Consider the following 15,629-nt stretch of genomic DNA (forward strand, 5'->3'; position numbering starts at 1 on the left):
CCTATGTGTCACCATGCTTTCTGCCATGATGATAGCAGACTAACCCTCTGAAACTCAAGCCTCTAATTTAGTGCTTTCTCTTTTAAGAGTCTTAATCATGGTGTCTTTTCACAACAGTAGAACAGTGACTAAGGATAAAGTTGGTACCAGAAATAAGGTATTACTGTGACAGGCCTGATCATGTTGTCTGGAGGAATATGGAAGACTTTGGACTAAAAAGAATATTGGGGCTTTGGAGTAGAAAGGTGGTTGAACTAAACAGTACTTACTGGGCCATCCTAGTAGGAGCAAAGAAAACAGCGGTTCTGAGGGTGATGGCCTGTAGGGGCTTACCTCAAGAAGTTTCAGAGGGGAAAATATTAGCAAGTGGTTAATCACAAGAATGGCCTTGTGATATTTTGGTAAAGAATAACTGTTTGGGCTGGTAAGATGACTCAGCGGTTAAAAGCACTGACTGCTCTTCTAAAGGTTCCGAGTTCAAATCTCAGCAACCACATGGTGGCTCACATCCATCTGTAATGAGATCTGACGCCCTCTTCTGGTGTGCCTGAAGACAGCTACAGTGTACTTACATATAATAATAAATAAATCTTAAAAAAAAAAAGAATAACTGTTTCTGCGTTTGCTCAGAAACATCTGCTAGAAGCTAATTTGAAGAATTTTGGATTAATGGTGTTGATAGGAAAGCTTAAACAGGGAAGAAAAGCATCAACTACAGAAAGCTGATGCAATCGTAATTGAAGGAGGGGCCCAGGTTCCAGCCCCAGCAAGGAGAAGAACTTGCCTGCTTTGGTCACATGAGTCTGGCTTTAGAATCAAGGATAAAGAAAAGGACTTATGGAACCTTCTCCGCAGCTAAGGAAAGTCTCTGAGGCCAGGCAGGTTGTGTCAAGTGAGTCCTTGTATGGAGGCCAGGAGAGGCTATTGTGTGAAGCTGTAAAGGTGAAGCCTGGATTTTGTTGCCGTGCCCAAGCTGTTGGAAGTGCTAGAGCAGTAGGATAGCTGCCAACGAGAGCTGCTGACTGGGTATGGAAACAACCCAAAGAGAGAGAACTGTGCTGCAGCCAACAAAGCTGAAAGGAGTAGATCTGAAGCGTTCTTTGATAGTAGACGTGGAGATGCAGTTTGGATTTGTCCTGCTGGGTTTTTGTCCAGTATTCCTTTACTATGCTCCCTATTTTCCCTTTTCTCCCTTTTGGAATGAAATGTATATTCTGTCTCATTGCCTTTTGGAAGTATGTAATCTGCCTTTTGATTTTTGATTTTATAAAAAGTTCCAGTTAAGAGATTGCCTTGAGTCTCAGAAGAGACTTTGGAGTTTTAAAGTGTTGAGACTGTGGTAGACTATGGGAACTTTTGAAGCTGAACTAAACACATTTTGTAACATGATACAGTATACAAAGCTACAAGCCTATGTGGACCAAGGAGTGGAATATGGTGGTTTGAATGAGGGCCCCTCTTATTTATTTGAATGCTTGGTTCCCAGTTGGTAGACTGTTGGGAAGAATTATAAGATATGGTCTTTTTGGAGTAGGTGTTTTTCTCTGTTGCCTGTGAATCAGGATGTAAAGGTCTTTCTCTCGAACCATGCTTCCCTGTGTGCTGCTACGCTCCTCTTTATGATGATAGTGGGCTAACTTTCTTTTTTTTTTTTTTTTTTTTTTTTTTTTTTTTTTTTTTGGTTTTTTTGAGACAGGGTTTCTCTGTGTAGCCCTGGCTGTCCTGGAGCTCACTTTGTAGACCAGGCTGGCCTCGAACTCAGAAATCCGCCTGCCTCTGCCTCCCGAGTGCTGGGATTAAAGGCGTGCGCCACCACGCCCGGCTGTGGGCTAACTTTCTGAGACTATAAGTAGCCCCAGTAAGGGTTGCCTTGTTCTCTTCACAGCAATAGAACAGTGACTAAGATCACTGACCTTAACAGTGACCATGTATTCCTGATAATAAATTTGCTCTTAAACATTATATACCATTGGTTTTTATTCTGTTGTGTTCAGTATATTTGTTATTTAGATTTTAGATTATTTGTGTCTGTTTATGAAGGATATCTGTTCATAACTTTTCCTTGTAATCTTTTTTTCAGATTATCATTATCAAAGTATTGATGCTTCATAAAACAAGTGGGGAAATGTCTCTCAACTATGCCTTGATACCAAAATATTGGCGTTTTCTTATGTACTGAATCCCTAGCAGCTAGCTGTCTGGCTTTCCTCATTGACTTGGCTTCTTATTAATTATAATTTTTTTTTAAAAAAAGTACTTAATAAACTTTTGTGGTTTTCTCCCAACTAGACTGAAAACTCTCTAGGGTAGGAAGTATATCTTGTTTTGCTTCATTTTTGCTTTAATTAATTATTTGGACTATGAGTAGATAGATCTTCTTTGATAATGGAAGGCTTTGGTTACACTTCGTAGTACTACATGCACAAATGCAGCTGTGGCTTAGTAAATATTCTTAGTAAATAATTACTCTGTGGAAGGTGTGGCCCATTCCTTCACCTGTAAGAGACAGTATGAATGCATCAGTGATATTGCTGGCCATCCCATAATACATTGCAGTTGAACCTTTGCTGAGACGTAGGGAGTGGTAGTCCTTGATATGTGGTGTGGTCAGCAGGCCCAGGTGCAACAGGACATTACGATCAAAGAAAGTTTATGGCTGCTTGTGGTGAGACCAACCTGCACTGGATGTGCAGGTCTTTATGGGCAAAAAGGCATCTTCTCTCAGATGTCTTTCAGCTGGGAAGTAATAAATGCAGTGAGGAAGTTGTGACACAGCTCATCAGTATCAGGGTTACAGTTTATAAACTTGAGATTTCACATGGGCCACTGTGGGATCGTTTCCTGCATTCTTCCTTCTTACAAGCTCCCTGTGATTCATGTGCTGTGGTTTGAACCATGCTTGCAGGAACAAGCATTTAGTATAGAGGATGAAAACAGATTTTGGAGCAGCACTATTAGGCTTCTTCAGCTCTGTAACTTCACTGAGTGCTCCAGTGTCCTTACTTGTAATGATATATTATACATGAAATTGGTGTGTGAGTCACTTGAAGGAAATGAATTAACAGGGTGGTCATGCCAGACATGGTGCTGATTTTGCAAAGCACAATGTGGACATTATAGTTGAATCAATAGTCCTTGCAATTGTTCTGTGGGATCAGTGATGCCACAGTTTAGGTATCTTCATGTAGAGTGAGGTAAATGACTTGCTCAAAATATGAGTGGTAAGAACTTGGGAATTTATGTTCAGTTCTCTTGACTTAGTTGTCTAGTGTTCTAACACCATTTTTATTCCTAACAGAATTTTCAAAAGCAAAAGCAAAGTGCTGCGAGTTAGTGTTAAGATATTGAAATGGTAAGATAGTGATCCTTGGTTAGAAATCACTCATTTTTCTCCCTTATGAACAACTAGACAAATGAATTCAAACACCCGAATGCATAAGGTGACTATGTGGGCTATTGTGGAGTCTCTCTCTCTCTCTCTCTTCTTTTTTCTTTTTTCCCTGCATGGTTCTACAGGTAGGTCCTCCTAGGTTACTCAGCTTTCCCCCCCCCCCCCATCTCCCCCCAGCTTCCTCTTTCTTTGCCCTTAGTCCAGAATTTTTTCCTGTTCTAAAGCCTGGGTGTGGACTAGTTTTTTGGTTGGTCTACTTTTCTGCTTCTGATGTGACAGTCACTTGTTTCTTTTGTGTGATCTGCAGTGATTATAAAAGAGGGAAGTCTATCCTTGTATTCTGGTGCCCCTTCCACTAGATAGAGATTTATTCATAAATGATTGGTAGGGCTCAGCACTCTAAATGCTCTGAGGTGTTTAGGGATTTCTCTTTGCCCAGGGGCCTACACATACAGATATATTTATTAATCTCATAGCCAGTCAGGGGTGAGCTGCTTCTCATCCACAATGTCTTCAAATTCATTTCCAGAAACCTCGGTGAAGCTCTACTGTTTTGAGGTGTGGATTTTTTGGTGGCCAGGGAACTTGCACTTGGCTTTACACAGCAACTCAGTCACACATTCTGTATTCTGTATCTTGGTGTGGATGGGCATGATGACCTTTATGAACCTTGTGACTAGTGTGACCCTTGGCCACTGTCCTTGAGCTTCTCAGAAGCACCACACATAGCCAGCGGAGTCTAGACTGGAGACAGCACGAGGTGAGAGATGGGAATAGTAACCAGAAAGTTGTCTCCAAGGCTCCGTAGGAAATCCCATACAAGCCGCATGCTGCATGCACTACTGCAGAAGCCACTGTTTGCCTCCTTTGTTCCCAGGAAGAAAAGAACCTGCTTGGCTTAATTGGCTGCAAATACTTCTTCTGTAGGATTTATAAGCCAGTTGTAGATGGACTCTCAGATCTTCCCATTTTGACTCAAGACTGCCCAACCTTTTCAAGAAGTATAGGCAGTTAGGACACTAGAGGTGTTTCCTGTTGATTCAAGGGAGACCCAAAGCAGGCAGTAGGCAGCAGGCAGCAGGCTGGTCCTGTAAGCAATTGAATTCTTGGCTAAACCAACTTCAACCTGACAGTCTGGTTGAGGATTTAGAGTCCCTAGTGCTCAGCGAGGATGCTGTTAAGCATGGCATACCAGACTAATGTTGGCACTGGGATTGTGCCTAGTCTAAACTAGGCACAAGGTTGGTGACTTTCTGTAAGCTTTCGGAAACCTTTATAGCAGCCTTGCAGACATTTTCCGTTTATTAACATTAATGATAAAAATAAAATTCTCACTCAACTTTGTTTTTTTTTTTTTTAAAGTTTACTTTTCTAGAACTTCTTTTTTATTGTATTTTATGAGACCATTGATCTGGAGCAAAGAGTGGAGTGCTCGCTCAGCATGCTAGTCTCTGTGAGGCCATACGTTCAGCTTTTAGCACCTCCCTCTCCCAAGAAAAAGCATTATATTGTAACAGGTTTAAAATTAAAACACAGATAGGGGCTGGTGAGATGGCTCAGTGGGTAAGAGCACCCGACTGCTCTTCTGAAGGTCCAGAGTTCAACTCCCAGCAACCACATGGTGGCTCACAACCATCTGTAACGAGATCCGGCGCCCTCTTCTGGAGTGTCTGAAGACAGCTACAGTGTACTTACATATAATAAATAAATAAATCTTTAAAAAAAAATAAATAAAACACAGATAGTTTTAGAGTACTGGTGTAAACCTAATTTCAGAATTTTAAGTCTTTGATTTCCTCTTTGAGAAGCTTTAAAATTTCTTTTTTAGATTCATTTTACGTGTATGAGTGTTTTGCTTCTGTATGTCTATGTGCCAGGTGCATGTCTGGTGCCTGAGAGATCAGAAGAGGGGGTTGGACCTCTGGAATTGGAGTTACAACACACATTTTATTTTTCTCAAAAATGGGATCTAGTGTATTATTTAGGCTCCTGGGCTTAAGTGATTCCTGCTGCCCTAAGTCTCCTGAGCACTATAGGTGCCCCACCACCACTTGGCCTCTCTGACTACTTTGGGGTACAGTTTTGTTTCATTTTTCTGTTGTCAAGAATCAAGTGGTACTGTGTTTTACTTAGTGGTTTAATGTGGGAGAGGAATGAGAAAGTTGGAATGATTAGGGATCCAAGACTCTTGCTAAACTCACCAATTTTCTAGAGACCTTCTTTGAGTTTCATTGTAGATATGTAGTCATGTTGTCTAAGAATAGTAGTGTTCTCATCCACCCTTATGTTTTATACTCTTATCCACCCTGCCAATGTGTATGGTATACAGATATGTGCACTGTGTGTGGAGGCCAGAAATACATGTCCGTTTTCTTCCTTAGTCACTCTCTACTTTTCAGACAAGGTCTCTTTGTGTTAAGAAGAGAATTCTTGATGTTAAGGAAGACCTAACAAAGTGAAAGCAACCCCACAAAAAGGCAGTTTTTTTTGTTGTTGTTGTTTTGTTTTTTTAAGAAAAGGGTGTCCCATGACTTACACAGGGCTAGCAAGCACACAGCAAAGCAGGAATTTGACCTAGTTTTTGATCTACAGTGTTTCACCATATTGCTGGGAGCTTGACCTTATAATTTGATAGTTCATAGCGCAAAGGGGAAAGGTGTGATAGAGATTAAGTCCAGGCAGGAATCTGACATTCATTAAGTTAGGAATTCCAGAGATTGAGCTAATAGACATGCGCAGTAGAGTTTCAATTCATAACGTGATGGGGGAGATTTACAGAATATTGACTGTTTCTCACATCATTGAGTCTGGAGCTCACTGATTCATCTAGGTTAGCTGTCCTCCATTTCTGTCTCCACCTCTGGCTTTCTATGTGGTTACTGGGGCCACACTCAGGTTATTATGCCTTACTTGAACTCTCTGTGTAGAGATGACTCTCAAACTCACAGATACGAGCACGAACCAGTCTCCGCCTCTGCAGTACCAGGGTTAAAGACATGTACCACCACACCTTGTAGCATCATTGTTTTGTGAGTCTCACAGACACTTCAAATATTCTATCTTTGTTGAATATCTGTAAGTTTTTTTTTTAACTTACTGGAAAAATTCAAATATTCTATTGTGAAAAGAATTTTCATTGTACATAACTATTTTTCCATTCAAGTTATTTGTTATTTTGATGTCTTTTTAATATGATTTATTTTTATTTTATGTGCATTGGTGTTTTGCCTGCATGTATGTTTGTGTGGGGGTGCTGCATTCCTTGGAACTGAAGTTACATGAAGTTGTGAGCTGCCATGTAGGTATTGGCAATTTAACCCAGGTCCTACAGAACATTTAGCTATCTTAACTGCTGAGCCGTCTCTCCAGCTCCTGCTTAGGTTTTTAAAGTAATATTTTAACTTAATTCTTTGAGAATTTTAAACAATGTATTTAGATCATATTTAAGCCCTTCAGCAACTATTCTCAGATCTACCCCCACCTTCCCACCCACCCATCTTGGTGTTCACTGTGTTTCTCCTTCCTCTCCCTAACAAAGTAAGTCCAATTTGTATTTACCAAATATTCTTGGATGTGGGGCTTGCCTTGGAGAGTGGTCAGCCTATAAGGTGTCATACCCTATACAAAAATGGACTCTCCTTTCAGTAGCTATCACATACTAATAGCTCTTCAGCTAGGAATGAGACTTAATGCCCATTGCTCCCTGTAGTGGTTTGAATATGCTTGGCCCAGGGAGTGGCACCATTAGGGAATGTGGCCTTCTTGGAGGAAGTAAGTCACTGTGCGGGTAGGCAATGAGACCCTCCTCCTAGCCTTGTGGAAGCCAGTCTTCTATCGGCCTTCAGATGATGATGTAAAACTCTAAGCTCCTCCTGGACTCTGCCTGCCAGGATGCTGCCATGCTCCCACCTTGATGGTAATGGACTGACCCTCTGAACCTGTAAGCCAGCCCCAATTAAATGTTGGCCTTATAAGAGTTGTCTTTGTCATGGTGTCTGTTCACAGCATTTAAAACCCTATCTAAGACACTGCCCTTCATGATGAAATTTTGTTTTGGCTTGGAACTTATGTAGATTTTGTGCATGTTGTCATAATCTCTGTGAGTTTGTATGTGGAAAGGATATGTCTTTTTTTGTAAACACTTTTCTTAGAGTTACTCACAACCTTTGGCTCTTAGAATTGTTCGACTTCCTCTTCCTTGATAACCTTGGAGCCTGGAGGAGAAAGGGTATGATAAGATGGCCCATGTAGAGCTGAACACTCTGCAGTCTCTGTACTTGACCACTTTTGATTTAAGATTGAATTCACACTGTTACCTAGGCTGCCCAGGAACTCTTTATTTAGTCAAAAATTTTTCTTAAAAAAAAAAATCCAAACAATTTTCATGCCTCAGACACCAAATTTTGGAATTACAGGCTATAGCTATTATAGTTGGCTTCAATTTTATATTTGTTTTCTTGATTTCCTTAAGTACTTCTTTGCAAAGAACTGCATATTCTATCTAAAATTTCAATTTGGTACAAAGTTATTGGTAATCTCATTAGCAAGAACAAGACTATGAATGTATTCACAGTTGCATGTCTTATCTAATAGTCCATGATCTTCCTAGTTTTCTTTTTTCTTCTTTCTTGATATCTCTAGTTTATCTTGCATCTGTTTCTCTTGATTGACCTTCCTTGGAATTATTTCAATTTTATTGTTTTTCATTGTAAAAAATTACTTAATCTTCTAAATTTTGCTAGGCACATGTACTTAGATGACTGGTTTTCAGCCTTTTTTTTCTTTTTTTTGAAATTTTTTATTAGATATTTTCTTTATTTACATTTCAAATGTTATTCCCTTTCCTGGCTTCCCTCTGGAAAACTACCTACCCACCACCCCCCTTCAGCCTTTTCTGATGTACACATTTAAGTGTATAGATTTGACCCTAGGTACAGCTCTGTCTTCATCTTCAGATTCAATATTTAACTCTATCTTTGAATTCAAAACATTTGATGATTCCTTTTGACAAGTGAATTGTTTAAGAAATGTTACTTGCTTTCTAGACAGTGAAAGATTAAGTTTTCATTTTAATAGTTGTTTAGCTTAATGATAGACATAGAACCTACTCCAAGTAGTCATCGTCTTTGTTGACTCTTGCCAGATTTGCTGTTGTCTGTGTTACTAGCAATTAGAGTGCTGTGCCCAATTGTGCATAGAAGTGCCATACCTGCCCTTTCTCTGTTCCTATCCTTTCTTTCTTGGTTCTGTGCAGTATTCAGTGTCATTAGTCTTCAGTTCTTTTGCATATTTGAGCATATACATTTATGTTTTTGTTTTTAATACAAAGTATCTCCTAGGCATCGTTTATATTTTGATTTTGAACGTAGCACTACTACATCTTAGAAATCATTAGTACAGGGATTTTGGTGGTTTGAAAAAGTATGGCCTCCATAGACTCATATATTTGAATACTTAGTCATCAGGGAGTGCAACTGCTTGAGAAGGATTATGAGGATGGCTTTGTTGGAGTAGATGTGGCTTTGTTATGAGGAAGTGTGTCAATGTGAGAGGGCTTTAGATTTGGATAATTTGAACTCTGTGGCTGTTATGGACAATGTTGCTTTAAATATACCAACTATTTATTTGGATATGTGTTTTCAGTTTCTTGGAATTTTTCACTGCATGGTGGAATTTTTAGGTCACATAGTGGTCATGCTTAGCCATTTCCTCAAGTGGCTAGACTGCTTTCATGTTCATTGTGCTGTTTTATACAGCTTTTTATGTGCATAGCACAAGGGTTTCTGTTTTCTAAATCCTTGCCAGCATAGGTAGTATCTTTTCTAAGAAGTAAATTTTTTTTTTTTTTTTTTTTTTTTTTGGGCTTTTCGAGACAGGGTTTCTCTGTGTGGTTGTGGCTGTCCTGGAACTCACTCTGTAGCCCAGGCTGGCCTCGAACTCAGAAATCTGCCTGCCTCTGCCTCCCTAGTGCTGGGATTAAAGGCGTGTGCCACCACGCCCGGCAGAAGTAAATTTTTTAGAACTTAACAAATTTCTAAAATACTAAGGATGTTGGTTCTTCTTCTTGTGGTTTGTTTGTGGTTTTTTTTTTTTCTTTTTCTTTTTCTTTTTCTTTTTCTTTTTTTTTTTTTTTTTTTGGGGGGGGGTTTTCGAGACAGGGTTTCTCTGTGTAGCCCTGGCTGTCCTGGAACTCACTCTGTAGACCAGGCTGGCCTTGAACTCAGAAATCCGCCTGCCTCTGCCTCCCGAGTGCTGGGATTAAAGGCATGCGCCACCACGCCCGGCTTCTTTTTCTTTTTTAAGCTTTTAAGGGCTGGAGAGATGACTCAGTGGTTAAGAGCACTACTGACTGTTCTTCCAGAGGGTGTGAGTTCAATTCTCAGCAAGCACATGGTGACTTAGAACCTGCTGTAATGGGATCATCCATTCCGTAATGTGATGTCCTCCTCTGGTGTGTCTGAGAATAGCTACAGTGTACCACTATACATAAAACCAATAAAATAAAGAATTCTTAAGAAGAATTTAAACTTTTAAATTAAACTATATTTGCATCACTTTTTTCCATCCCTATCCTGGCTCCAATCCTTCCCATAACTCAGTTCTCTCTCAGATTGATGGACTCTTTTTTTAATTATTACTATAACATATAATATTTTCTGAGTCTTTTTAGTGTGGCTTGTATATATATAATTTCAGGACTGACTATTTTGTATTAGATAAGTTAGCGGGCCTTATCCCTGGGAGAGGCTAAATTTCCCTTGTTCATCAGTCACTAGTTCTTTGTTTCTGAGTGGGATCCCCAACAGCAGATACATCTACAAAACAGTTGTACATACACCTAAAGCCTATGGTACATTTTGGAAAAGGGGACTGAAAGATTGTTAACCAGAGGAACAGGAAGTCCACTGTCAGGAATAGAAGCTACACCATATCTGAACAGTGTGGCTGCAGGTGTTTCTGCACATTGCAATGCAGAGGCGGGAGCAGGGTATCAGGTGTCTTTCTCTTATTGTTTTAAGCCCTACTGTTTTGAGAGAGGTTCTCTCAAGGGTCAAAAGGTGACCCTTTGGCCAGCCAGTGAGCACAGGGGATTTGCATGTCTCTGCTTCCTAATGCCAGGGTTAAAGGCACATGTGGTTGTGCCCAGCTTGTTACTTGTGTGCTGGAGATTTGAACTCAGGTACTCATGACTGCAGAGTAAAGTGCTCTTACCCACTGAGCCGTCTCCTCAGCTCCCTTGCTTTACTGGTTTTAGTTGCCAGTACTTAGTGTGCATAAAGCTGAAAATTTACTTAAGTTCTGAAAAGTAGGCAGCAAACTGGTAAGTTTGCTCTTGCAGTGATATAGTCCTACAAGTAAAGAGTAGGTTAAAAAAAAGCGGGGAAGAGGGGGTGTGCCATTGTATTTTTTTTTTTTTTTTTTGGTTTTTCAAGACAGGGTTTCTCTGTGTAGCCCTGGCTGTCCTGGAACTCACTTTGTAGACCAGGCTGGCCTCGAACTCAGAAATCCGCCTGCCTCTGCCTCCCGAGTGCTGGGATTAAAGGCGTGTGCCACCACCGCCCGCCATTGTATTATTTTTAAATAAGTCAGTGAAGTTTTGACATTATTAAATAGGAGTCCTGGTCCTTAAACAAAATTTTTTCAGTAGGCATTTATGGCTCTCTATAACAGGCCTTGGGTGTAGAGAGAGCCCAGTTATTGTGTGGTGTGCTAAGGCCCTATTCTCCTTAAATACTTTGCACATACAGAATGGTGACTAGAAGACAGTGTTGGTGACATAATTGTCAGATTGTAATTGCTATTTATTTTACACTGAAAATACTTTTTTTCCTCCCCCTCCCCAACAGAATATGACAGATACCTAGCATCTAGCAAAAGAATGGCAGCTGCTTATCTTGACCCAAACTTGAACCACACACCAAGTTCGAGTACTAAGACTCACCTGGGTACTGGCATGGAACGGTCCCCTGGTGCAATGGAACGAGTATTAAAGGTCTTTCATTATTTTGAAAGCAGTAGTGAGCCAACCACCTGGGCCAGTATTATCAGGCATGGAGATGCTACTGATGTCAGGGTAAGTATGTCTTCTCACATGACATCTTTAAATAGTTATGTTTCAAAAGCATATAACTCCCTATCCCCCAAGTAAAAGACAATAGTTTTTATTTAATGTCTTATTTAACTTCACATATTGCAGAGATGTTAATCTTTTCTTTCTGATATACACTCAACTGGCTAGGGATTGAAGTGTTTAGTGCCTAATAGTGTGAACCCTGTTTGATTTCCCAGCACTTGTCAAGTAGGACCTTGTTCATATGTAAGTATTGTTTTCTTAGGAAAATAATAACTAAATCTCATTTTAATCATATACTGCAATTTTTGTTTTCCCACATTATTATTATTATTATTTATTTTTTTTAAAAGAGATTTATTTATTTATTATGTAAGTACACTGTAGCTGTCCTCAGACACTCCAGAAGAGGGCATCAGATTTTGTGAGCCACCATGTGGTTGCTGGGATTTGAACTCGGGACCTTTGGAAGAGCAGTCAGCGCTCTTAACCACTGAGCTATCTCACCAGCCCAGCAGTCAGTACTCTTAACCACTGAGCCATCTTTCCAGCTCCCCTTTTTAGAAATTATTATTATTGTTGTTGTTGTTGTTGTTCCTGAGACAGGGTTTCCCTGTATAGCCCTGGCTGTCCTGGAACTCACTTTGTAGACCAGGCTGGCCTCAAACTCAGAAATCTGCCTCCCAAGCGCTGGGATTAAAGGTGTGCGCCACCACCGCCCGGCTCCACCTAATTATTTTAACCCTTGGAAAGGTACAGGGAACCAATGTAATTGAAATAGCCTCTTATCTTGTAATATAAAATGTTTTTTCTAGGAAGTGTAAATTTGGGAGTGTTCCTATATCTTCAGATAGAACAATTTCTTTAAAGACCATTGAATATATAATGTGTTTCAAAAATGTTGTGGGGATGTAAAAGGTCTATATTAGTCAGCTTTCTCACACTGTAATAAAATTTCTGATTAGTTAAGGTTGATTGTGCCTCCTAGTTCTGAGGTTCTAGCAACGAAAGCGGTCTTGTTGCTTTAAGCCTCTGCCAAGGCCACATAACATAGTGGAGGTACATGGTGCAAACTGCTCCATTTCTGAGCCAGGAAGCAGACAAAGGAAGAGGAAGAGACTGCTGTGATCATTTAGCTCCCCTCTGGGATGCTCTAGCTGTCTACCGATCTTTGACTAGCCCTTCATCCTAGAAGTATTCCTACCCTAGGCACTAACCATAGCAAGCCCTTGCTTTTACAGCTTAGAGTCTATAGGTCAGAGACATGGCATAGTGTAGAGCACTTTCTTCTAGGGTGTACTGTACACAGGCTGATGGGGTGCTGGGAAGCTTGAAGGAGCTACCACTGCAAAGGTCCTGGATTCTTAAGGGTGTGAGAGCTAGAGACTTAGGGAGGACACTGGCAAGGCAAAGGGGAAAGTGTGTTTCAGAAAGTTAGATGTGAGCAAGTAGCATAAGGATTTAGAAAATGGAGTCAGTGTGGATTTCTAGGAGGCATTTGTTTTGGTGAGGTGTTGAAGATCCCTCTTCCCACTCTCCACTTACCTGTATTTATTCTTAGAGAGAACAGGAGTCTCTAGTGATATGGTTAGCTTAAACAAGTCTTTCTCCTTTTTTTCTTTTTAACCACAATTGAATCATTTTATTTATATTCCTTTACTGTTTTATTCAAATAAAGAAATTGATAGATTTAAAGCGAAGTTTTTTTTTATGAGTTATACATCCCTGTTACCTTTGTACAACCACTCTATTGATGGACTGTGTTGATTAAAGGAGCATGATGTGTGGGGGAGGTACTCATTTCTGTGATATGAGGGTGTTAGAGACAGTGCTTTGTATATAGCACCTCAGTATGAGGAAGCCTCTTGTCTCGTGGTAGTGTGACCTGTAAGATGGGCACTTGACATCTGAGAAATATGTTGAGTGCCCAAAATGTAGTCACACTTAGGTGCAAGCTGTGCATCCAACTGTGATTAAAAATAGTTTTGACATGTTATTTTGTTCGGCCTTTAAAAACTGAGGCACCCCTGTTGGCAGGTAGTGTATATATTGTTCAGAACTTCAAGCAGATATCCTAGAGATATATGTGTGGTCAGTAACAGGAAACATTGACCAGAACTGTGCAGTATTAGAATTGTTAACCCAAGAACATTGTAGTGATATTTTAGAATAGTGACAAAGAAAACTTTATATCCTCCAAACCCAAGAAAGAATTCTTCTTATCTAGAAGAAAGTACACCTATTATCTACTTTCCCCATATAACAGCAGGAAGAGGGAAATGCCAGAAGAGCATCTTTAGAGTGCTTAAGGAAACCACTAGTCTCTCTGAAACGGATACCAGATGAACTGTCCAGTCAGGATTCTGACAGACGTTGCCTTAAGATGAACAATTACGTGAAAAGGTGACAGTACAGAGGTTTCTGAGAACTTTTACATGGTATAATGAGCACGGACAAAGTGAACCCCGAAGAAAGTGAAGCCTCTCTCTGTCTGTCTCTGTCTCTGTCTCTGTCTCTGTCTCTGTCTCTCTCTGTGCTATGATGGATTCTGTTGATCTTTTATGGATTCTGTTGATCTTTGATGTTTGTCTAAATGGTTTTAGGGATCCATGAGCCACACCTGGATAAGAAAGCAAATTTAATAGATAAGTTATGTGTATGTGCTATCTCCTTTACATACTTTCTCTCTTCTCTGGGTTCCCATTCCCTGAAATGTAATACTGCTGAAATTATACTAGTTAGTCATCCTTTAGTGGTACAAGTGAAATGGAGACTTGCATTTATAATACAAAGCTAGAAATGGCTTAAGCCATTTGTGAGGAGGGCATATGGAAAGCCAAGATAGTACAAAAAGCAGACAGTGCTGTGTTATAAATACAAAGGGAAATTCTAAGAGATAAAAAGCCTAATTCCAGTTAACACAAGAGTGATGCGACAGTGATGCAGCTTTATTGCTAATAAGGAGGGAATTCTAATGTCTTGGATAGAAGAGCACATCAGCCATAATAGTCCCTCAAGACAAAGCTCAATCCAGGTTCTGTGAAAGTTGAGAGAAGAGAAGCTGCCACTTTAGAGCAGTTTTCAAACAGCAGAGGTTCATAATGTTTAAAGAAAGTAGAATTTCCGTTAATGTGAAGGACTGGTGAAGCAGCAACAACTGGCCTAGAAGCTGTTCTACACTATCTCGAAGACCTAGCTAGGTTGCTAGGCTAAGTAAGACTTTTTAATGTAGATGAAACTGCTCTCTAGTAGATGATGGCATCTATGACTTTCATAGGTAGGGAAGAAGAGTCTGGTTTGTGTCTGCTTTCAGAATGCAAAGAACAGGGCTAAAGAGGAGCCTCACTGTTGAAGAGAGCTTGCCGGTCTTCAGAAGCTTCTGGGATTCCAGGACCCTCCTCTGGCTTCCATGGGCACTTGCCTGTACATGCATGCCCACAAACGTGCAGAGTATACATAAATAAAATCAAAGAACATAGGGCCAAATGGAGTGTATACAGCTCTGGTTTACAATCACATGTAACGCTAGCTAATGGAGCCATCACCCTCTTCTGACCTCTGCAGGCATCTGCACTTCTTTAGAGGACTTTGAGTACCCAACATTAGATCATAGCACTTGGTGACTGCATTCTTATTAGAATGGGAAAACACTTCATTGGCTAGAGGGGTGTGAGGCTTGGGTGTGTATGTGTGGAGAGAGAGAGAGAGAGAGAGAGAGAGAGAGAGAGAAAGGGAGAGAGAGGGAGGGAGGAGGGAGAGGGAGAGAAAACACGGTAGCTGTCCTCAGACACCATAAGAAGGCATCAGATTCCATTCCAGATGGTTGTGAGTCACCATGTGATTGCTGGGATTTGAACTTAGGACCTCTGGAAGAGAAGTCAGTGCTCTTAACCTCTGAGCCATCTCTCCAGCTCCAAGAGAGAATATGTAAGAGAATATGAGTAATGAGTTCTGTGAACAGAGTTGTGCTATGTTAAAAATAATGGCTCCATATTGTTGTTCCACCTATAGGGTTGCAGACCCCTTTAGCTCCTTGGGTACTTTCTCTAGCTCCTCCATTGGGGGCCCTGTGATCCATCCAATAGCTGACTGTGAGCATCCACTCCTATGTTTGCTAGGCCCCGGCATAGTCTCACAAGAGATAGCTATATCAGGGTCCTTTCAGCA

General features: G+C 40.5%; 1 protein-coding gene and 1 pseudogene across 10 annotated transcripts in view; one reads left to right on the plus strand and one right to left on the minus strand.

Annotated features, from left to right (window-relative positions):
- Ptk2 (protein tyrosine kinase 2) overlaps positions 1-15,629 on the plus strand; it is a 201,255-nt gene that overhangs the window by 55,200 nt on the left and 130,426 nt on the right. For 9 of the 10 annotated variants that reach the window (XM_085832008.1, XM_029470110.2, XM_029470112.2 and 6 more), the window contains one exon: positions 11,239-11,465. The exons of the other annotated variant lie outside the window; for it this stretch is intronic. In XM_085832008.1, the coding sequence (XP_085688134.1) occupies positions 11,271-11,465 (195 nt within the window). In that variant the 5' untranslated portion in view covers positions 11,239-11,270. The remainder of the gene's footprint in view (positions 1-11,238; positions 11,466-15,629) is intronic. 10 annotated transcript variants of the gene reach the window in all.
- Positions 4,178-4,303, minus strand: LOC115029451 (small nucleolar RNA SNORA70; annotated as a pseudogene).

This window comes from Mus caroli, unplaced genomic scaffold (assembly GCF_978045245.1).
Source record: "Mus caroli unplaced genomic scaffold, Mus_caroli_1 scaffold_16, whole genome shotgun sequence".
NCBI classification, from domain to species: Eukaryota; Metazoa; Chordata; class Mammalia; order Rodentia; family Muridae; genus Mus; species Mus caroli.